The 27,514-nt window shown below is 32.8% G+C and overlaps 6 protein-coding genes and 1 long non-coding RNA gene across 8 annotated transcripts; 4 read left to right on the top strand and 3 right to left on the bottom strand.

Moving 5' to 3' along the window:
* Nucleotides 1–2,151: 2,151 nt before the first annotated feature.
* Nucleotides 2,152–4,683, top strand: LOC107366816 (innexin inx2). Its single transcript, XM_015934456.3, has one exon. The coding sequence runs from the start codon at nt 3,062–3,064 to the stop codon at nt 4,493–4,495; it is 1,434 nt and encodes a 477-aa protein (XP_015789942.1). The 5' UTR covers nt 2,152–3,061; the 3' UTR covers nt 4,496–4,683.
* LOC107366817 (uncharacterized) lies at nt 4,670–7,075 on the bottom strand. Its single transcript, XM_015934457.3, has 3 exons — nt 6,680–7,075; nt 6,118–6,565; nt 4,670–4,987 (listed from the first exon to the last, which is right to left on the bottom strand). Exons 1-3 carry the CDS (start codon nt 6,927–6,929, stop codon nt 4,828–4,830), a joined length of 858 nt encoding a protein of 285 aa, XP_015789943.1. The 5' UTR covers nt 6,930–7,075; the 3' UTR covers nt 4,670–4,827.
* Nucleotides 7,076–9,135: 2,060 nt separating this feature from the next.
* LOC107366834 (uncharacterized) lies at nt 9,136–11,265 on the top strand. The gene is made up of 3 exons (XR_001569763.3): nt 9,136–9,416; nt 9,481–10,318; nt 10,380–11,265. It is a non-coding gene; the product is annotated as an uncharacterized LOC107366834 (long non-coding RNA).
* On the bottom strand, nt 11,192–13,837 carry LOC107366833 (sialin). Its single transcript, XM_015934476.3, has 5 exons — nt 13,414–13,837; nt 12,358–12,897; nt 11,995–12,274; nt 11,674–11,915; nt 11,192–11,597 (listed from the first exon to the last, which is right to left on the bottom strand). Exons 1-5 carry the CDS (start codon nt 13,699–13,701, stop codon nt 11,370–11,372), a joined length of 1,578 nt encoding a protein of 525 aa, XP_015789962.2. The 5' UTR covers nt 13,702–13,837; the 3' UTR covers nt 11,192–11,369.
* A 6,284-nt stretch (nt 13,838–20,121) lies between these two features.
* LOC107366868 (uncharacterized) lies at nt 20,122–21,316 on the top strand. Its single transcript, XM_015934512.3, has 2 exons — nt 20,122–20,264; nt 20,328–21,316. The coding sequence occupies exon 2, from the start codon at nt 20,407–20,409 to the stop codon at nt 21,256–21,258; it is 852 nt and encodes a 283-aa protein (XP_015789998.2). The 5' UTR covers nt 20,122–20,264; nt 20,328–20,406; the 3' UTR covers nt 21,259–21,316.
* A 722-nt stretch (nt 21,317–22,038) lies between these two features.
* Nucleotides 22,039–24,582, top strand: Orc3 (origin recognition complex subunit 3). The gene is made up of 2 exons (XM_015934458.3): nt 22,039–22,756; nt 22,838–24,582. Exons 1-2 carry the CDS (start codon nt 22,255–22,257, stop codon nt 24,421–24,423), a joined length of 2,088 nt encoding a protein of 695 aa, XP_015789944.1. The 5' UTR covers nt 22,039–22,254; the 3' UTR covers nt 24,424–24,582.
* On the bottom strand, nt 24,560–26,375 carry LOC107366820 (uncharacterized). 2 transcript variants are annotated; one of them, XR_001569754.3, is made up of 4 exons: nt 26,201–26,375; nt 25,619–26,090; nt 25,312–25,556; nt 24,560–24,851 (listed from the first exon to the last, which is right to left on the bottom strand). XR_001569754.3 is itself a non-coding variant. In XM_015934459.2 (4 exons), the coding sequence occupies exons 1-4, from the start codon at nt 26,241–26,243 to the stop codon at nt 24,796–24,798; spliced, it is 717 nt and encodes a 238-aa protein (XP_015789945.1). In that variant the 5' UTR covers nt 26,244–26,375; the 3' UTR covers nt 24,560–24,795. The 2 variants fall into 2 exon arrangements, 1 of the variants encoding a protein (XP_015789945.1); XM_015934459.2 differs by having other exon boundaries at nt 25,411–25,556.
* Between the last annotated feature and the right edge of the window lie 1,139 nt (nt 26,376–27,514).

The raw sequence follows: 27,514 nt of genomic DNA, 5'->3' as shown, positions 1-27,514 counted from the left end.
GTTGACGATTATTTTGAATCAACAAGGAAAAGGCCAAAGAATTGATTCCATTAATGCCTTTGGACATTTCCATGAATTCATATCAATGAGTAAATCTTTTGTCTTTGACTATTTCTTGTCATAAATTTGATTTTGATTTGCAAAAGATTTTGAGGTTTTGACAAACGTCAAATGTTTGTTGAACTTTATTAAAGACAACCGGCAATTAGATGATTAAATGAGGAAATGATTTATTTAAAGAGATGATCATCCAAACAATCAACCTGTTGAGTAGCAAAACTATCAACAAGTTACTCTCACTGTTCCAACCCTTTTCTGTTGTTCCTTGCTTACCTGTTGATCCATCAATAGCTTTTCTTAATGAGTCATTTAGTAGTTTTTACCTTGCATTTCACTTTGAAAGCGCAAAAAAAAGTTACAAACCTTTAACCTTAGTTGATGCAATAATGAAACATTTTTACATGAAACCCAAAAAAAAGTCCAAAACTTTGCGTCTTTTCATTAATTTCAATTGTCTGAATCATTCAAGGTTAAGAAAGTTGAATGATCCTTCAATGTAAATTGTCCTTATTATGTATTCATGTTTAAAAATTGTTAACTTGTTAGATTGCCCATTGAAACAGATTATGATTAATCAACACCCACAACAATAGTGATTACAATTTTATTCACCTTCTAATTGAACTATAATTAAAATGAATGATGATCAAGATTGTCAAGTAAAAGGTTGTCAACAGTTGTAGCGAAGTGAAAAAATGATAACCGGAAGAAAATGTTATAAAATGATGAAAAAAAGAGGGAAAAAAAGAAACAAATAATTTCCAATTTTGTGACAATTAACAATAAACAATTGATTGGCAATTGCGTTAAGAAATGATTAAAGCATTTATTTGCTTTAAAAACGGGAAATCCATTTAAATCCTTGTTATTGAGACATTTAACCCAAAAAAAATGAAATAAAAATTGTTAGCCATTAAACTTGATCAAACCTGATCAATGATAAAATGCAATTCCTGGTTTACCTTTAAAACCATTAAGATTAATGCCATTTAAATGACCTTTGACAAGATACAAAATCAACTACAAAACCCAAATGTAAACCCAAAATTAAAAGCAAATGATTGCCAGTTTGAGACATAAAATAACGCAAAAAAAACAAAAGAGTTTAAAAAGCAATTTTATCCTTGGATTAATCTAGCCTTATTTGACCATGAATTTCAAGCTTAAACCAAAAGATCATCTTGAGCATTTCAAGGCGGTCCAACGTCCCAGGTTCAACTTTTTTGTAAATTTTTTTTCTCTCTTCTATCAAAAACTTCTGAGAAAAAAAAAGATGAAAATGATGAAAATGATGGTGGAGAGATGAGAAGATGAAAAAAAAGGTTGCCAATTGAAAAGTAATTACGATTCGTAAAATAGAAGCTTTTCTCATCTGTATTTGTATATTTTGTATTTGGTTTTTTCAGCCTCTAATAAATTATCTTAAAATGTCTTATTTCTCTTTCTTCTCTCATCGTCATCATTATCTTCATCTTGATCATCATCTTGGCCTTTTCTTTCTCCTCCTTCTTTCTTGGCGTTTTTTTTTGCCTCTCTTCAAGATCAACAAGAAGCAAAATCTTATTCTTACCTGAAAAAGTTGTACAAACTGACAAAGAATCAGTTGCTTTCTCTCTCTCTCTTCATCTGGTTCTCTTTCATAGACTTTCTTTCGCACCTTTCTTACCTTTTCTTTCTTACCTGTTTGAGCAAACCAGTTAAGCAAGTCAACATATTTTATCCTCTTTCTTTTCTCACCACAAACATTTCTCTCTCTCTTTCTCTCTTCTCTTTCTTCTTACCTGGTTGTTAAACCAGTCAAGCAGGTTAAACATATTTTCATCTTCGTCTTCATCTTTTCTGTCCTCATTCTTTTTCTTTCTTTTTTTGCCTTTTTTTTCCTCTGAAACTTTACTTTCTTTGCGCTTCTTCTTCTCATTTCCTTTTATCTTTCAATACCCACTCTTCAAAGTGAAGATGAAACAAGTTACATGGTAAAGTTGAACAAGTTGTAAACGATTGGAACAGAAGAGAGAAAAAAAGAAATCTTTTTTAAGGTCAAACACGGCGTATTGACCAATGAGCACTTTAATATCAGTTGATTGTTGCATTAAAATGGTGAAAAGTGTTTCTCATTTGTTTGTATTGAAAAGACGCACAAGTTGAGCGTTTTTTTGCTCTCTTCGGCTTAGTCATTCGCTATCTTTTTTTCTTGGGCTTTCTTTATCTTCTTTACCTTTCTATTTTTTCTTTCGTCTTTTGGTCTTGTTTCGCATTTCTGTCTCTTTTAACCAACAAAGGTCACTCTCACTCTTGATCGTTGTTGTCCTTTTTTTCCTCTTTCTTCTCTTTCTTTTACCAAATTTCTTTGTTAATCTTTCATCTTTTTTTTTCTTGCTTCTCTTCTTGTTTAGCATTTCTCTTCCCTTCCTTTCTTTTTTCCATCTCCGCCTTCTTTTCCCTTCTCTTCTCTTTCTTTTCTCTGTCTTCTCTGTCTTCCAAAACCGGTTTTCCGTTTCGTTGTTGCTTTAGTACTTTTAATGGTTACTACTTTTACCCCTAGATGGCTCTTTAGTTACATTCCAATAACTTTGAGTGTTAAGATAGTTTGATAGGTTTGCACCAGTCTCTACTTTGGTCTCCGACAGACTTGACGAAACATCATCGTTGTCCTCATTTGTTTTCTAGCTGCCCTGTACACAACCCTAAATCATCAAAATTCATTGATCACAAATAGGTTATACCAATAATCATTGTGAATTGGACCAATCAACAAGACTAAACTAAACATCTAACTTAAACTTATTCCAACTAGATACATATTTATATTTATATATATATATTTTTTGTGTGTGTATACATCTTTTTGATACTACATCTCTATACCTGTTTCTACATCAACTTGTGTTACTTGGGTTTCTTAGTTTGATGTTGATTTTTATGTGTTAATTTCATGTTTTCTAATGTTGTGTAGTTCTACTTCAATCGTGCCCCTTTCCTCCCCAAGATGTGACGTTAAAGGATGAAAGCAAATTATTCAGCATCGGCTTCAAGATCTTCGCTTTCGGCCATGGAATATTTGAAACAAATACGTGCCTTAACTGCCTTCTCATCCTTATTTGATTTCAAATCGGATGCAGTCAAGGTTGACAACATAATTTTCAGACTTCACTCAATGGTGACTGTTTATATACTTATGGTGGGAACCATGTTCGTTACAATGAGACAATATTTTGGTGATCCAATTGAATGTATGGGTGGTAAATCTGACATTACACCAGCTCTATTACAGCATTATTGTTGGCTTGAGTCAACTTTTTCAGTTCTATCACCAACATCATCTACCACAGATCAAGCTTACCCTGGAGTAAAGCCTTTAATCCAAAGCCAAGGAGATAGGAAAAATTACCACAAATACTATCAATGGGTTTATTTTGTGCTAATGTTACAGGCTATAATGTTCTACGTTCCCAAATATTTGTGGAAAGCTAAAGAAGCTAAGCGTCTTCGAGCTCTTATAACTGAACTGCGTATTCGCCATATTAAAGAAATGTCAGAATATGATCGTCTGCGTTTAGCTCAAGATCTAGCTGACACTCTGCTCATTAGTAATGAGTATTTCTACTTTTTCATTTTCTGTGAAGTTATCTATTTTATTCATCTTATTTGCCAAATATGGTTCACCAATCTGTTCCTTGGTGGATACTTCTTTTCATTGGGCATCGAGTGGATGTCCTATTCACATATGGAAGAGGATAATCGTCATGATCCTTTGATCCGAACTTTTCCTCGTTTAACCAAATGCTCATTCCATAAATATGGTTATTCGGGTACAATTGAGGCTCACGATGTTCTCTGTTTTCTTCCTCTAAACATTGTCAACGAAAAGATCTATGTCATCCTTTGGTTCTGGTTTCTTTTCCTTCTCATCGTAACTGGTATCTACTTGGCTTACCGGTTACTTCTAATAGTATGCCCCAGACTTAGGTTATGGCGGCTCCGTGCCATTGCACCATCAACAGATACAAAGTTTCTGGAGAGACTAACAGCCCGATGTGGTAACTGGTTTATCCTAAATTTTGTGGCCAATAACATGAAACCATCTCATTTCCGTGATCTCATTGATGAAGTGATGAAACAACATTTTGACGCCAATGGTAAACCCATTTACATCTCGGCCATTTCTAAAATGTACAATGGAGTCCAAGCAGCTCAAAACGTTGCCCAAGCAAGCCAGCCAGCAGCTTCAAAGCACAGTAAACACAAAAACAGTCACAAAAAAGGAATGGAAGTTGGCTTTGCAAATCCACCTTTACCTGGATTCACAGTTGGTACAACTAGAGATCCACCTTATGGTCAATCTGTCGACTGGCCGTCAGCATATAACAACATAATGAATGCTGGTAATCAAATGAACACCGGAAGCTCCGAGCCACTCCATGAGAACTGGGATTGATCTTAACATCACTTCTTAACGACAACAATCAATTTTGACTGCATGTACTACTGTAATAATTTTTATTTCCTTTCCATTTTGTCTTTTTTTAAACTATCAAATTCATTTTTTTCACCCATCATCTTTTCATGATTGAAACAAACAAAAAGCCCAAAACAAAAATAAAATCAAGGGTAAAATGAAGCAAATTTGTCTTTTATTATTTTTTAGTATAAAATGTTCGTGTTTTCTTTGTGGGTGGGTAAATCGTCGAAAAAAAATATAGCAATAAATATACATAGATTGGTGGTGATTGTGGTTGTTGATTGGCACCTAAATAAATAATTAATCATTTACAGAATCAAATTGGTTACACTTTGAACAAGATCAAGAAAATTGACGATACAATCATCATATTGAACAGCACAATTAGCGTTTTCCGTCCTTCCATATCGAGCAGCCAATTGATATTTAGATATTATCTTGGATGGAGTATCACTTTCAATGTAAGGTCTGAGAGTGGAAAAAGAAGAAAAAGAAGAAAAAAGAAAATCATTTAATTAGATTACATCAAAGTCAATTAGTTGTTGCCTGTTGAACATTCAAGGTAAACCAAGTGTTGTTCACTAATCATCGTCATTTTATTGTTGCCATTTAACTTCCGAGTTGTGTCGTTGTAATGAAAATGAAATGGCAAAACTGAAAATGGTAAAGTCTTGGAAATATTTCATCATTTGATAAATCAGGAAACTGAAAGAAACATTGACCCAAGAAATGGCCCTTTTAAGGTCTTCAAAGCTCAGGTCAACTTTGCGAACCACAATTGAACTCTTGAGGGCAACCTTTTAAAGCTATTCAATATTCAATTATCCTTAAGGCTAATTATTGGCTAAATCTTGGGGCTCAAAACTTTCCTCAAGGAAGTTCAATTCCTTCGGAATCCTAGTCATTACCTGTTTCTCACTCTCCTCATGACCATGATTATTTCTGTGAATCAAGTTTTTTTCCTAAGAAAAGCGCAAAATAATCAGATAACCCGAAGCATTTTTGGGTTTACAAGTGAAACCCAAAAATTGAAATTATTTACTCTTAATTCAGAGCAACGACCTTTGTCAACAAAAAACTTCTGATAATCAGTGATAGTGAGAGCAACTATAAGCTTATTAATCAACAAATGTCTAACAAATAGTTTATAATCGCTTGGAATTAATTTCAAAGATTTTTATCTCATTTCTTTTTTTCTTTCTAATTTCATATTTTCAATTTTCACCATTTGTGATTCACCAAACGGTAAGAAACGTTTGTTTCCATTTTGTTTCTTTTGCTTTCAATTCAATTGTTAAACGGATTGCCTGATTCAATTGAAACTGGTTAACTCTTGGTAAACCAATTATCATGATAAAGAATTGAGCTCAGCGGGATTTTCATTTCTCATGAAATAAAAATGAAAAGAGCTGAAGTAGAAAGCAAAGGAACCTTTTTTTGATAGAAACCTTGTAAACCTGAATTTAACATTGAATTATCATTATAATCAACGGAAATGGTCTTCATAACCTCTTTCAAGAAAAGCTGATTGTTCAAGATTGATAATGTTTGTGTGTGAACAAGAGTCTCAACACTTGAAGAGTTAAAATTATACTTACGGGAAAAATAATTGTAAAACCAGGCCAGTGAGTCCATATTTTTTGGGTTGATTGTGAGCTTCACAAATGCACCTCTTCATACAAGCCTGAGCTTCCAGACGAGGTAAATTGGGCAAATTGTCCAATGTTCGTTCAGCCCAAACCATGACAGACTCTGAGACGGCCATGAACCTTTTAGAGAGGAAATCTTGAAGGTTCAATCGCTCCTCAGTACCGGTAGCAGCTCGCTTGTTGCGCTTGTAAAAATTGTGTCCCTGCTGTTGAATCTCATTTTCAATGTAAGGAATCATATCAGCTGAGAAATCGGATAAACTGTCAAAAAATCGATGTGGATAGACTGGGTGCATTGGAGGCATTGGACCCGCTCTTCGTCTATAGTCAGGCATCAGGGTTGGTGCCACATAGGCAAGGCCACCCAAGACAACGGCTCCAAGTAAGGCCAAGTTGCCTGTTTCAAGAAAAGCAAACCAGGAAAAAACACATTTAAACGTCATCATCAAGTTTAGTCTTTTATTTGGTTATTCAATGATTCATTTTCTGGTTAACCGTTTCTGGTACTTACCGTAACTTAGAAGTGAAACTGATGAGGTTGAAGCTTTAACATCGCGTTGGAAGGGTTTCAATGAGGTTGCTGTTGATGATGAGTTGGTTGATGAACCATCGGAGGTAAACGATTTGTACAGATCAATGATTAAATCTTTCGTTGTGTACGGTTTCAAGGCGCTGGTTGTCCCATTGGATTCGGATTTACCGTAAACGGAGCAAATGGTTACAAATAATAAAATGAAACACCAATTCAGTATAAATTTCATCCTTGAGATTGACACTGAAGTTTGGAGAATAATTTAAACTTGAAATGTTTATCAGTGTGTTGGACTTTTTGTGATGGTAAAAGTTTTTCTTCTCCTTCAACTATTATTTTCGTAATGTTGATTGTTGCAAGGTTAACCAAAGTAAAATATCAAATGAGCAAAGGGCAAATGAACAACAAGTGAGTTTATTTGATGAGAGAGAACGAGAATGAACTAAGCTGACAGGTTACTCAACATAATCATCATCATCTGGAGAAGAAGAAGAAGAAGAAGAAGAAAGGTAAGAAAAAAAAGTAATCGTCAAAATATAAACTTCCTTATTTATATACAGGGTAAATGACCGGTCAACATAATCTATCCTCATCCCCATCTTGATCATCATAATAATCATCTTCTCACCTTGATTCTCCCTCCGTGATCAGCAAGTAAATCGTCCAGTCTGACAAGTCTTTTTCAAGGGAACGCACATTCTTCCTCCATTTCATCATCATTCCCGAGTTTTTTCATCTTCCCCTCTTCACCTGATAATATTTAGTTCCAGCAACTCTTTAACCTCCTCCTCCACTTGCATCTTCACCTTCACCTTCATCGCACTCATAATCATTGCCATAATCACCATCAAAAATCAGTCAATCCTTTCATCGGGTAAAAACTGGTGAACAAGAAACAAAAAAAGGAATTCATTTTTGGTTCCTTTCCATGGTTTAACTAATTCACCGGCATTTGTATAACAAGGAAAACAATTGATTTCATCAAAACAAACCTCTCTGTTTACTCGGATCATTTCATTTAAATCATTACAATTGTTGATCATGCAATCCATATTTTTCATCGTCACTGTAATCATTTGTTTACTATAAGATTACAGCTTTTTTTGCTCATTTTCACCTTTTCCAGTTTCTGGTTGCTGGTTCGTTGAGTTTTCATCCCCATTTTATTACCTGGTTTAGGCCATTGTCATTCCTTATAAATAGGTGTTAAACTGTTCACCAACATGATTAAAGGTTATAATGATAGCCTTTTTTTAAGACAATCATAATGATGATGACCGGAATCAAGACCAGGAAGCTTTATAACAATCTCAATGTCTTGGTTATCATTAGCATTGTACTTATTATCAGAATCGTCTAATTTTTTTCTGCTCGTCTTCATCCTCTTCAAGGGCCAGGGTCAATTTTTTTGCTCTCCATTCAATTATTATTACTTTTTTCTCTCTTTTCATTTAATCAACTAACAATGGACTTGATTGTGGATCAAAGAAGTTATTCATTGAATTGATAAGATATTGTGAGATCTCTTAGTTGGTACCAATAAATGGCTTTTTTGCTGTTACCAGCTCATATTGGCTATTAGTATCATTATTCAGTTCAATCTTTTTTCTTCTTCTCCTTCTTCATGACATGATTCATTGTGAAAACACTTTTTTTCCGATCCATTATTATTACTATTATCATTGAATGTGATTAACATAAGCTGATAAAAATTGAAAAGCTTAAGTTCAACGAGAAAATTAAATGACAATAAGTTTAGCCAAACCATCGGAGCTTGCTTGTCGTTCATCTGGCAACCCGATTGAAAAAGCTCATTGAAATCAACTTAATTGTTAGCTTAAATATCCTTTATTAAAGTCACATTTCAGGCTAATGTTTACAATTACTATTAATTATTAGATTATCGGTTAATAGCTAGTGATCAGTTTCAAAGTGCAAGGCTGCTTTTAAAATCAAAGTCAAAATGAAACTTACGTTCAAAGCAGCTTAATGTTTACCAACAAACCAATTTTATTGGTTCCTTTTTTTTGAAAAACAAGATTTAAACCTGAACCAGTTTGAATGCATAAAGACACATGGAAAACACAGGCCAAAATAAACATCTTGACCGCCATATTGGCCTATTTCTCGCCTCCTTTTTTGCCTTTTTTACATTTCTTAAAGCTTTTTTCCCTTCTCTTTGTCAAACCTTTTCTTATGGCTTGGTAACTCTTGTATTCAATACTTAACTGTTAGTTTTTTGTTGAAAAATTTATAACTATTCAAATAATCAAATGGATTGATTTAAGAATTGAAACTTGTTTGGCTATTAAACAATTAACCTTCTCAGGTCAAACAATCAATAAATATTGGTTTTGTTTAGCACAACAAAAATAAAAAAGTTGAAAACCCAATAAAACTGCCAAACCACAGGTTTTTTTTCTGGTTGCCATAGTTTTTTTGGGTTGAAAGAGGCGCTCATTTTTCATTCAATTTTTTGTTTGTTTCATTGTTTGACACTCTTCATTAACATTAAATCATTCATCTTCATCATTTTAATTAATGACAATTGGTTTATACATTTTTGACTGTTTTAATGTTCATCATGAGACAATTAAATGAGCTATTTAGTATACAAAGGTGAAACCAGTTGGATATAAGTGTCTGATCTGGACGTTGCTTTTGTTTTCATGCTTAAATACGCAGTATGTGTCTCTCATTGTTAAGCTGCGTCTTGGTAAGGATCTTGGTTAATTTTTTTAAATTATTTATCTGTTAATTATAATTAGTGTCTCTTTAAGCTTTTTGGTACAATGTGTGTCCATTGATTGGTCCTGTCCAACTTGACTTAAACCTAAACCAGGCCAGTGTTTCACTTGATATTTTTTGGTGTCATTTGGTGAAGTCAAAGGAAAACAAACAACGCTCTATAATATGGAAATGAAGATGCTGAAAAGATGTCAACTTGACCTTTAAGGTTATATGTATTTCCTGAGAAGACATTCAAATAACAAGATCGTTTCTTTGCTTCCTCAAAATGTGTCGTCAAGAAACAAAAAAAGGAACCCAAGATCTACTCCAAACCAATGGACTTGCAGCAAACTTTAACCTTTAACATTGGTCTCTATTTTTTTGTTTTAGTTTATTACCACAAAATAAGCCTCAGATAAGTGGATAAATAGGCCAGTTAATGATTGTTGGTTTATATTCATTTGGACAGTCACAGTTAGTTTGTACGTAAGGAAATGATTGATTGAAATGTGCCATAAATATTGTACAGAGATATTACATTGATCGTCAATTCACAGAGTTTCAATGTAACTATAAAAAGGTAATGAAAGTGATTGAATGAAAAGTTTCTCACATTAAAACTGTTGTAACTATTAGCTGTTAGTATTAATTGTAAGTGTTTCTGATAACCTTTAATAGTATCTAAATAGTCTGCTATTATTGAGGTAATTGTCTTTAATTAAAAAGATGAGAATGTTAAAGGAAAGATAGCTTTGATAATTGTAAAGCTAACATGATATAATTGAAATGATGGCTCATGATGATATCAAGGTATGAGATTCACTGATTTTTACTTGTTTGGTTAATGTAAAGTTTCAACTTCTGGGAACATCTGATTACAACCATTAGGTAATTAGATAAACAATATAAACCAGATTATATTTTTTAATACTTGAATCTATTCTCACAGTGAAAGAGACGATGAAAAGGATAAGGATAAAGAGGTAATATATTGAATGCAATCAATCATCTTTTATTCATCTGGTGTTGACCATCGAGGACGCACAGGAGTGGACAATGAATAAATTCCCGGAAAAAAAAGAGTTAAATCACAATCAATGTTTCTCATTGTTAACCTCAAAAGGCTTACAATCATTTCTTATCTTCAAGCAAAGGATTTAAGTATTTGATGTAAATCAAGAGTCTGGACAAAACCATTTGAAGGAGATGAAAAAAAAAATTGTCCATCAACACAAACTTGGACACACAATGGACTGCAGTTATTCAAATTTGTATATGTGTGTGTGTTTCAATAATGACAACTATTTAGAGCTCAATGAATCGTGAACATTGTTGGTCAAATAACCAGTCACTTTGTAACCAATTTTTACCTGAAATACCCATTTTCAAAGGTTTTTAGCCAAAGCCAGGACTAAAGGTCTTGAATTACACCAAATTTACTTGAAAACCAGTTTTTAGGCTTTTGTTAGTGAACATTTTTTATAATGAAAACCACATTGGCATCAGAAGTCGGTCACGTTATTCAAACTAGATGGAAACCATTCCAAGAAAACATGTCGGCAATGAAACTGAAAATTGATGATTGGGGAAAAACTGAAAGAATTGAACTTTGCCACAAAGAATGGGCTTATATCGAAACACTATATTGCTATTCCCATTTATATTCCTGATCATCGTAATCGCAACAAGAAAAATGATTAATTATTTTCTCATAATATCAATTGTATATTTCATGGAAAGCTTTCTCAGAATTGTAAAAAATCTCATTTAGAATATTTTATAGTTTATTTTTGAGTTGACTTGAGAAAAATAAATCGCTTATTAATGCAATGAGTTTGCGTAATTACAAGACAAACAACAATTTTATTTTTAAATTTTATTATGAAGAAGCTCAGCTTCATACTGTCATCGACATGTTCAAGTGTGACATCGATAAAGATTAATTTATCGAAGCTTGTCGAGTGAAAACAGGATGAACACGAATCTTATGTGGCCTCGTCCTTCTCTTACCCTCCAGATTGTTATCCAGACTATCAATTGATCGTGAAGGAGCGACACCCCATGGTACTGGTTCAGCTTTAGCAAATATGATAAAAATTAAACCACCGAAAGTCATGACACCAGCACCAATAAAAAATACATATCTCCAGGCTTCACTGTGGTCTAACTGTAAACAAGAAGCAATTAAATAATGATGAGATGAGTTTCATGAAATGTTAATAATGTGCTGTTGATTTACTAACCCCACTATCAAGTAATTCACCAATTATCAGAGGTGATATGAAACCTCCAGCAGCAGCAGTTGTATTAGTAATACCGAAAACACTTCCAGCTAGATCAGGTGCCACTTCAGATACAATTGGCCAGTCGCCTGCTGCTTGAAATCCCATGAAGAATAATGAAATAACTAACAAACACAGAATCAGAGTTGTATTCTCTTTGATGAATGGTATTGTCACGAGAGCAATTGCAGGTAAGAATAAACCTTAATTGGTCAAATAAGAAAAATGAAAGATTTCACGGTTAGTTTGAGGAATGCAAAACGTAAGATGGTTAAACAATACTTATGGATTCGGCGAGTTTCCTGCCCAATGTTCGAGAAACGTAACCTTTGTTGATCAAAAATTTAAACATGGGGGCAGCCGATAAATTTGAGATCGCAATAGCAATGTATAGCAGTGAATTGAAAGAGCCATTACTAGTCAGATCCATGCCAAGTTCAGATTCGAGGTAAGCAGGAATTTTGGTGTTGTAAATCATGACACCCATAGCTAAGCATCCTTTGGCAGTAATAATTGACCAAATTGGAACTGAGCTGAATATAGATAACCAAGGCACTGACATCTTCGAGTTAAAACAAAGGAGAAATGTTAAAGAATGAGAATGTTAAAGGCAATATTTTGAATAACTATTGGATTCAAACTCACCTTGACATTTCCAACATTTGAATTGGCTTTATTGATGTAATCAATCTCGTATTTAGATATGAATGGATGATTATTTGGCGTTACAGTGATCGTTGTAAGCCACAAAAATGGAATGATTAAGTTAATGGCACCCAATGAGTAAAAGACGAGAGGCCATCCTCCCAATAAATCTTGATTGCAAAGCCAAGCAGTGTATGGCATAACAGCAGCAGTGCCTATGTTAGCACCAAAATTGAGCAAACTTATCGGCAAGACTACTTCATCAGGTGGAAACCATTTACTTGCCAAAACCAATAACAAAGAAATGGTAGGAGCTTGGCTTATACCTAAGAGTATTCGGACAATCGATATGCAGGCAACACCGGCATGAGCAGCGATTGGGGTTAAGGCCGATAATATGGCTGAGATAATGTTACAGATGATACACAAATAGACAACATTGAATTTATCTGATATAACTCCAGTGATTATTTGAAATGCAGCATATCCATAGAAATAGGAACCAAGAATAACACCTTCTTGACTTGCGGTCCAAGCAAACTGGATGATTTGAAACCAAATTAATCATGTTTTAACTTGTCTAGTTTATTGATTGAATTGAGTAAAGTTGACAAAAACAGATAATGTTTAATTTAATTTAGTTACTATTGATGATGGCCTAAATTTATGAAACTGATAAGATCACTATCACTTAATAATATGTAAATAACTGTCTCTTCTTAAGGGATCGTATAAATATAAATCAATATGTTTTAATTAATGAACGAGGGAAATGAAAGGCTGCAATAACTCATAAATAAGATAGTAGCAGTTAATTGTGAATTAAGTCGTAAATTAGTTTTGGTATAACGTAGATAGTAAAATAGATGATTTGATAATTAAATAAATATGAGTTTATTTGATTTCTGTTTCAATAATTTGACATTATTTAAAATGAGATCTTCATCATTACATTAATATCACAATAAAGGCTTTAAGCAATTGATAAATATTGAGATTCAAAGTGTTTAATATTGATATTTGTTAATAACATTGACTAATTTTATCATAACTTACCTTTTCATGCACTGGTTTGATTGTAATTGAATTGTTGCTGTCAACCACTAAATATGAAGTTGATTTGTTCAAATTGGATTTATCTTCAGTCATTGAAACTATCGCAACACTCAAACAATTACGAACCGCAAACATAACAAATGCTGTTAATGCAGTCATAAAGGCAATGTAAAACCTAGTCGGAATGCAAGGTTTCGGGAAATTATCGTTAGCTTTGGATTCCATGATTGTTGGCAATACCGAGTTGGTTTTCATCTCGAGATCTGGTTTACTTGCCATGTTGTTCATCAGTACAGAGTAAAACAAAAAGAACCAGTAAAAGGATTAACAATTATTATGGAAAACAGTAACGAATTTAAACAAAGTGATTTAAATTGTTAGTTAAAGAGTCACAACTGAATCAAGTCAACATTTTGGTACAATTAAAACATATGAGAGCAATGTTGTGTTAATTCGAGCTTTTATGTTCATCTTTTTTATTAAAGTCACCTTTAGAGAGTTGATTATGTTCCGAGGTGGTTTATTTCATGATTAGTGACGTGAAAGGCTTTGTTTGCATTGTTTACTGTTTTCACTCTGCATATTACAATTGTTATATCTTGAATAAAATCTTAATTGTCTTTCAAAATTGGAAGAAGAGTGTCTAACAGATAAAACAAGGAATAAGGGAAAAAACTTTACATGCAAGAGGTCTGTTCGATAGCTCGAAAAAATATCGTTCATATTCGTCAGCCATTTTTAATAAGAAATAAGTTTCAAATCGACTTCGACTTGAAAATCGAAAGAAATCGTACATTGCCTTCCAAATGCAATTTTCTGGTTTCTGGTTAGTGAAAAGTAAATCAGAAAAATTAGTTTGATGGCAAATCCAATACAATTGTATAAAATCAAATTGTGAATCAAGTGCCATCCTATCAACTTTTGACGTGAAAACATGAATTTACAGTCAATTATGCAGATAAATAGAACCATTGACATTAACTTGCTACCAGTGTAACTGCACTTGACGCAAAAATTAGGGTTTAACTTGATGCAATTTTAAATGAAACCATCTTTGGTGTTTTATTGTTTTAGAGACGCACTAATGTGTATGTTAGTAATGGTAAACTTTGAAGATAACTCCATAGTCTAATAGAGAGTAACTATGATAAAAATTGACGTATTTGTTGTTTCTTTCATTATGGGCTATGAATATTGGAATATTAAATCAAGATTCTGGCAAAAAGTTATAGCATTGTATTACTTGTGTTGTCAGATTTGCGACTTGATTCATGAAGTTGAATGGTTACTAAACACAAATCTTATGCGCTAGGGGAATCTTCATTATTAAATGAACAAGAAACTGGTGCGATCATGAAATCTTTACAATGACTTTATATAGTGTATAGATTATTCAACCTAATCAGCTGAATCAACTCTTAATGCACTATCAAACGGAATCAGAAAAAGTTGATGTTTATTACAGACTTGAAAAATGCCAATGAATTTACTTGATAAATGTTAAAATTTAAACGCTCTAAACGTTGATTCAAACGCTGGTTAACTCTGAAAACGTATTCAAGGTTGATTATTTGAAAGAAAATCTTTTTTTTTTGTTTCTCTTATTGAAAGTTAAATGGCAATTTCAATTGCAAAAGAAAGCTGAGAAAATTACATTTCAACCAGAAACTCATGTTTTAATGCAAAAAAATGTGTTGCTCTTTTTTTAAACATTTAATATTCATATTATGAATGGATAATTGAAATTTTAGCTAATCAAGTGTTGCCTGGTCAACATTGAAAACCTTTAACTATAACGTGTAATTTGATTGGTGAATTTGTTTAAATTGTTTGATCTTTCAATGCATTTTACCATTTATAAGTAGCGCTTTGAAAAAAGTGAAAATTTTGCTTTTTCTTCATTGATTTCGGGTTCAACCTTGGACATGACTTATTTTGATTCTGACGTTGATTATGATTATTATAAGATAATGATGAGCATGATGATGATAAGTGATGATGTCAGTTTAATTCTTGAAATAATTATTATTATAATAATCAGTAAATGCTGTGTTTTATTCGCATTTTATTTTGCCTCAAGAAATTCAATTGCTACCACTTTACAAGTTTGATTAGTAGCACTTTAAACACAACTAGAGGCTGCGATCATGACTGATAATTTCTGTCCACTGATCAGAATAAATTCAATACACATTTAAAAGATTTACATTCGCAATTAAAAACCATCGTCAATGAGAAAAGCTATAAAATGAAATCTGGTTCAACACAAAAGGCAATCAAAGTTGCAACTTTGAAAGTGATTTCATCAAAAAGCTTCGATCAGAGAAACATTTCACAAATGGATTCAGTTCTTGCCTCGCCATCAGGTCATAAAGTCCATCAGGTCACAACTCTCGTTTTTGTATTTATTAAACATCAAAAAGTAAACCATAACTTCATCAAACTAAACAAAATAATTTTACCCATTCCCAATGTTTCAGAATACGAATCCTTCCCACTGTGATGATTTTCTTAGGAATCTGAGTTCCTAGAAAGCTCAAAGATAAAGCTCATTTGTCGCTGTAGTCAAATCATGCTCATCAAATTTGGTTTTAACACCCTTTCCGTTTATTTACCGTTTTGACACAAAATTTCGTTGCTTCTGCGATCATGATGATCAGTCACTTTGATAAGATTCAATTTGATGTGAAAAAGCCTTTCCTTGAACACTCTTTAAACTTTTTTCGAGTTGATTGTTGATACTTTGATGATTGCTAGGGTATAAAATTGTGTTCAATCAAAATATTTCCCTGATAGAAAATCTTTGCTAAATTGGGTTCTAATTTGAAACTTATCCTTTTGTACAACCAGATTTTTTCACCAAACTCTTGACTCTTTACTCTTAACTCAACTCAGTTTTACATAAACTCCTAATCCAACAAACCATAAACCTGAATAACCAAAATGTTTTTCCCCCAGACTCAACAATTTAAAATACGGATTCTTCATTCCCCACCCTGTTCTAACATGATTTTCTCAGTAACCTGAATTCTGATTAAGCTGTGACTATTTTTCGTGTGGTTCAACCATGGCTTTCAGGCTGTGTAAATTCATTTCTCTGACAATACTTTCAGTTTGGTCACAATTTTTACACAAAAATTTGGTGTTTTGCATTCATAAATTGTATTTAATGATCAACTTTCAGACAAACCTTTTTTTTATTATTGGTTATTAATTTACAATGGGAAGGAAAACATATTAAACAGGAAAAAATTACATTAAACAAGTTGCTAATTAGAGATGGAAATGTCTGATTGACAAGTTGCTTGAATTGGGTTGATTTAGGTTTAGGTGTTTTCAGAATGTAATTGTGAAGCTTTAATTGGCTTGATTAATTAATAAAAGTGTGAATGTTTATGATGGCAACTGTTCAGCTGATTGGGATTTAGTTTCACTGTCAATTTACTTGTTAAACTGGTTTACCATTAACGTTAACATTTACATTGATCTGTCACTGATTTTCATCTCACTTCTCATGGTTTCACTTTTTTATTTCTTTACTATTGCACTTTCACGTTTATACAAATTCACATCAAATTAATGTTTTGATGAAAATTTCAACTTTTTGATTGTAATCATTATTACAATCATTATTATATAACGATACACAACCTTGAAGTATCAACTGAATTGAAGTGACATACAAAAAGAGTCAACATGAAGACATCGTGATTATAAGTGAAGCAATTTATCAATAATAACAATAAGTCAACTCTTCATTTTACATTTCAGTTTTCCTGATTCCAGTTTAAATGTTAAACATTATTACCTCAAGGCTTTCCAATTATTATCATTTCGCGATGGTTAAATAAAATTTTTACCGTTTAATTGAAAAAGTAAATTTCATTTAGATGATCATGTTTTATAAACCAATTTATCCTGAATCTTTTTCTTCTTCCAATTGACATCATTAGACTGGTAAAACACACACATTCAAAGCATATTCATTACAGTATAGACATGAGAGGACAATTTTGGTTACACCAAAAAAGTCAACAAGTAGTATTTATATCATACTGAATCTTGTTAATACTTAATTCGCTTATCAACTTAATTGTACACAATAACGACAAAAATAATTCATTAAGCTTGTCATTAGCTTCAATCAAGCAAGTAACCTTAATTACTACCTTAAAAAGCAATTAGAAAATTTTCGCGTTCACTTAACCATATCAACCATATTAAACATTGTGTTAAAGATGCTTGTTAAAAATCAAACAAATGATTCACAATTAAAGATTAGTTAATAACGTAAACACTCAAGAAGATACACAATGCTTGTAAGTTGATTAGTTAATGAACACAATTGAGTGACGAGATGAAGATACAGTCACCTACCAGATACTGCACCACTCGCGAAATAGCTTATTTACAGAGCGTGGGAAAATTAGTGAAAATAGATATTTTATTTATTCAAAATATTCTTCATAATCAAAAGTAACTTGCTCAATGAGAGCTTGAGAGGAACAACAAATATGCTTTGGTTGAGTTTCAATAGTTAAATTATTTAACAAATGAGATAGATTATTTGTACCATCATCATCATCATAAATTGGTTGACTGTCAACTTTGTAACCAAAGTGGGTCCAACAATTAACAATTGTTTCGCTTGATACACTTTTCCAAGCAGTATCAAGCCAGTTTAAGGCATCAAGTAAATTAAATGCACCGACTATTTCAGTGATATGTTTAGTTGAATTAATTTCAGAAATAATTTTTCTTACAAATAGAGATAGATATTTTGATTTAAATGAGCGGATAATACCGGCATCAAGGGGCTGTGTCAAAGAAGTAGTACCCGAAGGTAAAAATTTAAATGTAATTAGAGGAAAATCACTTTCTACAATTCTATGGCCTCTGAAGTTGTCAAGAATTAGTAAAATCTTTTTTCCTTCGACCGCCAGTGAATTATGAAAAGTAGTTAGCCATTCAACGAAAAGCTCTTTGTTCATCCACGCATTAGTTTGATGAGAAAATTGTATGAACAAATTGTCAAGACAATTTGCATAAAAACACTGTGGCTTTTTGGCTTTGTTGATGACTAGAGGAGGTAATTTATCACCATTGCGATTAACGCAAAATAAAATACTTATTCTTTCATGAAATATTTTGGTTCCGGAATGGTCAAGTTTACTGATAAAATATGTCTTGACAGGAATTTGTCGCCAAAATAATGCCGTCTCATCACAATTATAAATAAATTCTGACTGCCAGTCAATCATGATCCTTGGGATAACATTGGTTTTCCAATATTCAACTATTTTCAAATTCACCGATTTTTTTTCACCATTGGTCCTTCCTAATTTCAAATTAATTCTTTCTTTAAACCTTGAAAACCAAGACCATGAACATTTCAGATCATCTCGATCCATATTTTCTGCCTCTTCTTTGGCATATTCAATAATCAATGTAGCTGACAAAGGTAAACCTTTGTCTTGACATGACAATATCCATTTCTTGACTCTCTCATCATGATCTAAAACTTCCGGTCTTCTTTCAAATCTGGAAAAAAGAGAAGAAAAAAAAATAATTATTCAACTTGTCGCTGGTATTGGAACAAAAAAATTGTCTTACCTCTTTCTCTTTCCTAGTCCATTTTGTACAGCTTCATCAATTTCTTGTGAATTATTTAAACATCTTGACACTGTCCATCTGGACACTTTAAACTTGACTTCAGCATCTTTTGTTTTAAATTTATCAATTTGAACATTATTAATTAACTTATTTCTTTCATTTAATGTAAGATTCCTCAAAGGCATTGTTCATATTACAAGAAAAAATACATATGTAAAATGTAAACAAATGACGTCTAACCTCCTTTGAGGGACCATTGAAAAATTTATGTGCATTATCTGGTAGGTGCAGTATCTGGTAGGTGACTGTAGTTGAATGTAAATTGAAAAACAAATCAAATTGAAAGATCAGACATTTTTTTAACAAGAAATGTTTTTCATTTGAAAAAACAAATGAATGTATAGCCCACAGTAAGGCCATCTAGTATGTTTACAACACACTAACATTATATTAAATCTAATTCAATGTAACAATTTGCTGTCAATTTTTAGTTACGTGTTGTGATATTAATGTTGTAGAGTTAAATGATGAAATTTACGGTTTATGTTTCATCAATGGTTTCATGTAAAGTGCTGAAATCGTCCTGTTAAACAGAACATTCATTTTGAATAAAAAGTTGATGACAAGATGAATACATTAATAATTCATTTTGAATAAACATTTGCCAGTGAGTTGACTTTCTGTTAATAAGGATAAACTAGCAATTGATAATAGGCATAGAAACTGCAAAAATTTGAGTGTGATTATGCTAATGACTAGGATAATTAATTGTTATTTATATTCATCCTACAAAGTTAAATGTATGTATTTTTATGTTGACTCTTTAACCACATTGTTAATCTGCTTATTTATAGAGTTGAGATTATCTTTACTGATTTACTGGTTTAATCAATTATTGGTCAAATAATAATTAGCTGTCACATCCCAGTACAAATATAATTCATATTTTGTTGGCATCTATTTCAATTTGTCATTATTGTAATCCAAATAAACAGAGCAATACATCTTTTCATCACTTCAGCTTTAAAGATATTTCTAGATTTTAGATTAGATTTCACTTTAAACTTGGCGCTTTTCTTTTTAAACCGTTTTTTCCAAAACAGCAAACCAATTTGTAAATAATATCACGCTTTAAACATGACTTTTTTGTAAACATTGTTAAATTAAAATGCGTGTGATATACAAATCGACGTGGAAGGGTTTATGCGAAGAGAAGAAAGATCTGACTACAAAAAAATGTAAGTACCCTTTAAATTATATAGGCGTAGTTAATAGAATACTAATTCTTATTCTTCCTTTAGAGCTACAAAACTTGTATTTTTGTTTTGAAACTTAAGGTTTAATCATTTTTGGACTTGTTATTGAAAATCAACCTGCAAAATGTCTGGTGACAGTATGGAGACAAATGAAGATGATGGCCAGAATAGCGAGCAGATTCCTAAACTACATCTATGTTTCCCGCGTGTGCGACAACCATCTAGAAAGGCTCTTGAAGCGTTTGCCGAGGAATACGATATTGAGATTCTAATGGGAATGTTTACAGAGAAAGAAGACAGAAAGATAAAACGTAACTTTGCCAGATTTTGTGAACAATATGAGCTAACTGACAACCAGATAACTCGCTGTGCATTACTTGGTTTTACTGTTGAAGATGAAGAACATGTTGCGGAATACCGTAAAGCCAAGGAGTACGTCAAGAACTTGGGATTTTATTATTGGCTGGCAAGAGGGTTACCTAATCGTTTAATCTCAGCAGTGTATCATCGTGCTCGGAAACTGCTTCATCCATTCAGAAAACAAAGTGAGCTCACTGAATCGGAAAAAGAGGAAATTATTAACACTGCCAAATCTATGGAAAAATGTAAAAATATGTTTTCAAAGTTAGGATATACTTACGATTGTGCTCCACGTGCTGTACAAAAAATTATCAAAACTCATGTAGATCTCGACAAGGGGATAGAATTCAAAAAAGGCTACTGGCAGCCAAAGGAAACTATGAAGCTAGTTCAAGGTATATTGGAACTTATCGAAATTGACATAGATGAGCTATCTGAGGAACATTTACGGGCAGAGTTGCCATGGGTTGAACTGGCTAAAAAAGTGGAAATGAGATCTGCGGAAAGCTGTCGAGATCATGTTCCAGCCATGGTGGCCAATTTGGACTCTATTAAAAGGGAATATAAATTATTATTTAATTTAAAAAAACAAAAACGAGAAACTACGGTTGAATAAATATTTAATCAATTTATATTTGATACATGTACAAAATTAAAATGTTCTGAATGTTTGATTGAGAATTTTCCATTTCTTTCCTTCTGCACTGTCCTCCGCAATTAATGTAAATGATGATGTAAAGTTGACGACTTTCTTTTCTCCAAAGGTCATTTTACCCATGCAGATGATGAGGATCATTTGTTGTCCATTGAAAAATGGTAAGTCCAGGATAGGTTGACCATCAATGCTGGTAATTGTAGAGCTTGTGGTTGGTAATTTTTTCAAAAAGCTGGCAATTGATTCAGCGCCATTAAAGTTGTTTCCGTCCCAGAGAAGGGTTCCTTGTGAGTGGAACAGTCTGTCTATGGTATGTCTAGATTTGTCAAATTTGTTGAAATATAATTCACAAAACTGTTTCGAGTAATCACAATCAATAACAATACGAGTTTGATTAGGAAACGCCATTTCAAGCACAATTACAAAAAATGTATTTACAACAGATGTATTCGCTTGCAAATGTTTTGTTTTCAGCCTAAACTTAGTCACGTGCTTCTGGCTCAAAAGGCGCCAAAATTAAATGAAAATTTTTAAAAATGTTTTTAAAGTAATAAATATCTTTTATTTACAGATAAATTTATTTGCCAAGGCAAAAATAAAATTAGTCGAAACATTATGAGATAATTTAAAATTAATAAAATGGTCTAATCAATCGTCATAAATTCGTTTAAAGGAAACTATCGATTATTTAGCGCCATTTCAGAGTACTCATACTTGTGGATCTTGATACTTGCTTAACGCAGCTGACATGTGAGAGTCAATTTATTTTTAATTGTTGGTCTTGTTTTTAAAGTCATTTTTTAATTTTTATATGTTTTTTAATATACAATTTTAACCAGCAGTCTTTTATGGGCTTCGCGATTACTTCTGATATCATTCCGTGTTCTAATTTTGCATTTTAAAACCTTTTTTCTTTGTTACTCTTTCCAGACATCCGAGACTTACTACCTCTTCAAGATGAACGATGAAAGTTACACTGCCGCATCATCAGCTCATTCCTACAAAGTGATCAAACCAAATAGAAGAAAATCAAAAACAACCAACAAGATAGACTGTGATTTGAGTTATGACGATTCCTACCATCATTATATATCTAAACTAAATAAAACTTATTCCAACATTGAGAAGGAAGTCTTCGACCAGCTGTTGGGCGAGTTGAAAGAATTTGTGATAAGGCACAAATCAGTCTACGATATTGCTAAGTCCTCTTCATTTCGTTACACACCATGTGCTGTTGTCTCGATGTCTGCAAATATCAATAATCTATCGAGCTTCTCTGATCTTCTAATCGATCAGATTGAAGAGATTACAAGTTTACAATTGGTTGTTACATCTGACGATGTGAGAAGTATCCCTGATTTTGTGAAACTTGTTCAAGATTGCATTCTAGATTATCTTGGAATAGATAGAGTTGAATTTCCTTACAGTTTCTACAGTGTGACTGCCAAATTTTTCAATGGTAATTATTTCAGCCGTTTAAATGATTTTTGAAGTTTTATTCAATTCTCATTCTTGATCCTTTTCTCATACTTTTTTACAGAAAAAATACACCCAAAACTTCCTATGGTTGTGATATTTAAAGATTTCGATTGCATCAGCCAAACTTTGTTAAGTGACCTTTTTATGCTGATGCACGAGAACCTTGAGAAAATGCCCGTTATATTGATTTGCTGTCAATCTTCAGATATCGTTGCACTCAACATGCGCTTACCATCTAAAGCTACTAATAATTTAAAGGTTGAGAATTTCTCCTGTCGACCTACTAAGGACTTCTTTTATCTATTGCTCGATGATATAAGTTTCAGTACTGAGACTTCATTCAAGCTGGGACCAAAAGTTTTAAAGCATCTTATTAACGTTTACAAATTATGGGACACATCACTCAGCGGTGCTTTTCGCCGTGTAAAACTTTGTGTTTTTGAACATTTTTACAACAAAAAATACGCAAAATTATGCTGTGCTCCTGATGAAATTGACTCTACAGTGTCCACCTTGACTGATGACGAGTTGAACTCTATTCGAGATTTAGATTCCATACAAAGACGCAATTTTCCAAAGGAAAGTAAAATAGCTAAATCTCAGCTAAAAAAAGAATTGAGAAATTTTCTGGACCATTTAGAAGATATTTACTCAGAATTAAAGTTTTATCATCTACTCAAAGAGTCGCTGTTTTATTGGAAAAAATTAACATTCATTGAAGATACTTGGATTCCATTTCTCGACTCTGAAAAGCTGTCTGATGGAAATGATTTCCATGCTATATGTGATAGATTCTGTGGACTGGATAGTGAGGCTATAATTTCATTGATGGATAATCTATCGAGACATATAGATAGTGTTGAATCAACTGTATTTGCGAGTCTGAAAAAACATTACAAAGATTTTGAAACCAAAACACAAGATGACCAACAGGATAATCACGAAAATGAGATCAATCCTAACGGTTTTCGTTCTCGCCTAAGATCTCAGAATGGGATTGTTAGCAGTCCTTATGACAAAAAAATTTCGCGCACGCAATTGAGAAGTTATATTGCTTCGCAACAAAAACCAAAAGTTGTTAGAAAATTTCAAAAATGGAAAGACGAATTTCTCGATTTATTGAGAGAAGAAATCGATAAAATATCAAACCCTCTTCATTTGCCATACAATGAAATATTTTTCTTCAATGACATTGGACAATTTGAACAATTAAGCATGCCAACAACAAGACATGATACTCTCTTCGCCTTGGAAAATCCAGAGAAAGTATTTATTTGTAAATGCTGCCAATCTTTAAACCGTTTATCTCCAGATATATCAATTATTTATTCAATTTACTGTGATCTATATCGTGTTGCCAACCTTAAAAAGTGCTATGATACTTTCAAAGAATTTGTTTCTCAACATGAAACGAGAGTTTCACCAAGAAAAAGAGCGAAAAAAGATGCAACCAAATGTGATGAAAAAGGATTACTTGCAAGATTTATCTCGGCGATTGGTGATTTGGAATATCTTGGCCTTATCAGAGCTCATCCAAGAAAAGTAGATCACATTGAACGATTAGTTTGGCCATTAAATGATCATACAAGAAAAGATCACGACTCAGATGAACAAATATCTAAAGTTCTCAAAGATATAAAACTCTGAAATAATCCCCCTTGACTCTGGATAATCTCCATATGTTTTAAATTTTATAACAGTGACGCTTACTGCTTATTTTAAACACTTTAATTTCATGTTAAAAAACGACTCACCTTCCAACTTGGAAATTTTTCAATAAAGATTTCAATTTTAAGGAAAAAAAAATGTTATTAAGCAAAATTTTACATTCATTTCAATCAAATTACATTTACTGAGCCAGTAACACTCAAATGTATTTCAAGTTATTAAATTGTTGTTAGACAAATCATGATCATGAAATTGTAAAAATTTAGATGAAATAAGACTGTGTTGGCAGCTAATGATGGGTCTATTCCGATTGATGGTCATTTCATCAATTATGAAATCAAATGGTTCAATTCATGGGTTAAAACCACTTTGGTAACCAGTTGCATCCATATTGGGATTTTCTTGATCTTAAACAATGAGAAAGGGAAAAATGATACAAATTAGTTTATATTGTAATTTAGAGCTTTCGTAATTTAAACAGATTTAGTTGAATAATAGAAGGTTGAAAATTAATACAAATTAAATATCAATTTACATGTCTCTGCAAAATTGATGAGTCTAAACAAAAGCACAGCTTCTGCCTGAGAAAGTTGCCGGTCAAGTTAACTGTAAGAAAACCTGATTCCAAATGAAAGTTGTTTGATTACCTAAACTAGTTAGCTCAAGGCTGTCTCATTTGAGTTTTAATTTCAAACAAACATAATCATTCCTAATTCTGTAAATTAGCTGGAAATGTATAGCCAATACTCATTTTATTTCAATAGACTATTAAGGCAATTTTCAATGGTTGGGATTAAATTAAAATATCTAATGTTATCAAATATAATAGATACGAATAGAAAGAGTTTCAATTTTCAATTTATTTACCCGATTATTTAAACTAGCATGGTAAACCATTGACAATTGGGCATTGGATTTGATTAATGAATGGTTAAGTTAATTACTGAAATCATAAGAAATCATTACCAACTAATCTTGCTGATTCTCGTCTTGCTCTCCATGTCTTCAATTTGTTTACTCCTTTAACTGATCCAACCACAACGAGTATGATTACAATTAAAGCAACTACAACGCCTCCAACAATTTCCAAGATGAAAACTGTAAGTCCATTTCTGTGGATTAAATAATGAATGGATTAATAAATTGTATAAAGTTAACCTTTGATTGAACTTACGATGATGATCCTTCAGCTTCTAAATCCTTGATTTCTTGGTCATCTTGTCTCAATCTGTCAACAGCCCGACTCATCATGTCACCAATTTTATCAAGATTTCCGAACATTTTGTCAAATGGTCGATATCTGTCTGAACCCTCTGATTTGGATTCAGATGAGTTTTCCTTGCTTTCCTCTGATTTCTCTGAAGATTCTGAGCTTTCAGATTGCTTGTGAGCCTCTGGTTCTGGCAATTTTTCAGGCTCAGAGTGGCTAGGACCATCACGGGGACCATCATGAGGACCCTCAGAATGTTCACTTGAGTGGCTCTCTGAATGACTTTCACTTGAATGATGTTCACTTGGACCAGACTCGTCATGTCTTGGAACCACAATTATGTCATCTCCTCTATGTTTGTCCATTGCGTCCCAAACTTCAGACAAAATTCTAGCTTCTTCTTCTTCACGTCGGCTTTCATGAGGGAAACATGATGCTAATGGAGGATAACAAGCAATTTAGTCCGATGAGTTGATAATTGATGTTAATCACTTTGAATTGTCGATTGTTGAGTATTAATTAAAAAGAAGAAATTGATCAACTTACCTTGTAAAGCAAAGAGACAAACCAAAACAAGTACACAACGCATTGTTAGATGATTTTTTGATTGAAATACGCACTAAAAAGTTTACTGTTAACAACCAAAGGAATTGGAAGCGACAAACTGGGCAATGAAATGTTCCGGTGAAGCCAAAATGAGGATGAAATAAGTCCAATGGACCAAAGAATCTAAAGAAGGTAAAATGAGAAGAAAAGGTGGACCAAAGAAGAAAGTAAACAGGTATATGTTAACAAGACCAGTTTTAGAATCGTAAATCCTTGAGTCTCTCTAAGATGTTCTCTGACTCTTTTCGTCTCTTTCTAGGTTCTCATGTACTTTAGCTTAGGTACAGGCTTGTTCGGTACACTTGCTTATTTCAAGGTCACTCAAACTGTAGACTCATATGAAGCCCTTAAAACCTGACCAATCAACTCACTTTTCAGACTAACCCTAGAAACCAAAGCAGTAAAATGAGTTCAAAAATATGTTTCACAGTTGCCAGTTTAAAAATTGTTAGCAAAAATATGCCAGTTTTTCAGGCACATTGAAGGAAATTTGTCAAAGCTAATTTTCACTCAACAATTGGATTAATTTTCAATATTGTCCATTTCATAAGCAAATCATCAAATCTGGACAAACTCAATGAATAGTGTTGAATAATTGAAATCTTATCATCTGTATCCTTTACACTGAAGCTGAGGTCAAAGCTATTTACACTGAAAGGTCAACTGTGGTATCAAGGCTGGTCAAGACTTTACTACAGTGCTGTAAGCTGCATGCTGTAAATTTAGTTATGGATTATCTTTTGGCCAAGCAAAGATTTCAATGTTCACTTAATCATTGAAAATTCAATACATCTATAGTCAGAGTCGAGTCAACCAAAAAGGGCCAGACTTTCAGTTGATTTTCAAGTGTCGCCATTGTCAGTTTTGTTGATTTAATGTTAGTCTAATAGTTAGCATTTTTAAGACTGCTAATTAGAGATTTCAGAAAAATATCGATCTTTGAGAGCTAAGATCTGAGCTAAAATCGACTATTGCCCATCCGATCTGATTGCGCTTGACCTTTTAAAGGTTCGAGTACTCGCGAAAGATTGACTGGTCTAAAAAATAAAAATAACCAAAAAACTGATAGAAATTTGACAATTTTGGTCTCAACTCAATCATTTGAGTCAACAGATGCAAGAAAATGAAAAAATTCATAGTTCGGTTCGAACCAATCTTGTCATTCCGGTCAACCTTATGCTTCACTTTTAAATCTTTTTTTGATTTGAAGATTGAGCTAGGAAAAGAGCTGCCATCTCTACTGGTAAGGACGAT

This window comes from Tetranychus urticae, chromosome 2 (assembly GCF_039701765.1).
Source record: "Tetranychus urticae isolate SD_2017Ah chromosome 2, NJAU_TeUrti_SD_1.0, whole genome shotgun sequence".
Classification (NCBI taxonomy): Eukaryota; Metazoa; Arthropoda; class Arachnida; order Trombidiformes; family Tetranychidae; genus Tetranychus; species Tetranychus urticae.
This window is presented reverse-complemented; position numbering and strand designations above follow the sequence as displayed.

What these genes read in the sequence shown, in the direction of transcription:
- Orc3 (XM_015934458.3), top strand. Translation starts at nt 22,255, where the DNA reads ATGAACGATGAAAGTTACACTGCCGCATCATCAGCTCATTCCTACAAA. An exon ending in GACTGCCAAATTTTTCAATG is followed by an intron (nt 22,757 to 22,837) that starts GTAATTATTTCA and finishes ACTTTTTTACAG; the next exon opens with AAAAAATACACCCAAAACTT.
- LOC107366817 (XM_015934457.3), bottom strand. Translation starts at nt 6,929, where the DNA reads ATGAAATTTATACTGAATTGGTGTTTCATTTTATTATTTGTAACCATT. An exon ending in AGTTTCACTTCTAAGTTACG is followed by an intron (nt 6,566 to 6,679) that starts GTAAGTACCAGA and finishes TTCTTGAAACAG; the next exon opens with GCAACTTGGCCTTACTTGGA. An exon ending in GTTTTACAATTATTTTTCCC is followed by an intron (nt 4,988 to 6,117) that starts GTAAGTATAATT and finishes TTCCACTCTCAG; the next exon opens with ACCTTACATTGAAAGTGATA.
- LOC107366816 (XM_015934456.3), top strand. Translation starts at nt 3,062, where the DNA reads ATGAAAGCAAATTATTCAGCATCGGCTTCAAGATCTTCGCTTTCGGCC.
- LOC107366868 (XM_015934512.3), top strand. Translation starts at nt 20,407, where the DNA reads ATGTCTGGTGACAGTATGGAGACAAATGAAGATGATGGCCAGAATAGC.
- LOC107366833 (XM_015934476.3), bottom strand. Translation starts at nt 13,701, where the DNA reads ATGAACAACATGGCAAGTAAACCAGATCTCGAGATGAAAACCAACTCG. An exon ending in GAAACTCGCCGAATCCATAA is followed by an intron (nt 11,916 to 11,994) that starts GTATTGTTTAAC and finishes TGACCAATTAAG; the next exon opens with GTTTATTCTTACCTGCAATT. An exon ending in GTGAATTACTTGATAGTGGG is followed by an intron (nt 11,598 to 11,673) that starts GTTAGTAAATCA and finishes TCTTGTTTACAG; the next exon opens with TTAGACCACAGTGAAGCCTG.
- LOC107366820 (XM_015934459.2), bottom strand. Translation starts at nt 26,243, where the DNA reads ATGCGTTGTGTACTTGTTTTGGTTTGTCTCTTTGCTTTACAAG. An exon ending in TTGTCTCTTTGCTTTACAAG is followed by an intron (nt 26,091 to 26,200) that starts GTAAGTTGATCA and finishes ATCCTCCATTAG; the next exon opens with CATCATGTTTCCCTCATGAA. An exon ending in GAAGCTGAAGGATCATCATC is followed by an intron (nt 25,557 to 25,618) that starts GTAAGTTCAATC and finishes TTTAATCCACAG; the next exon opens with AAATGGACTTACAGTTTTCA.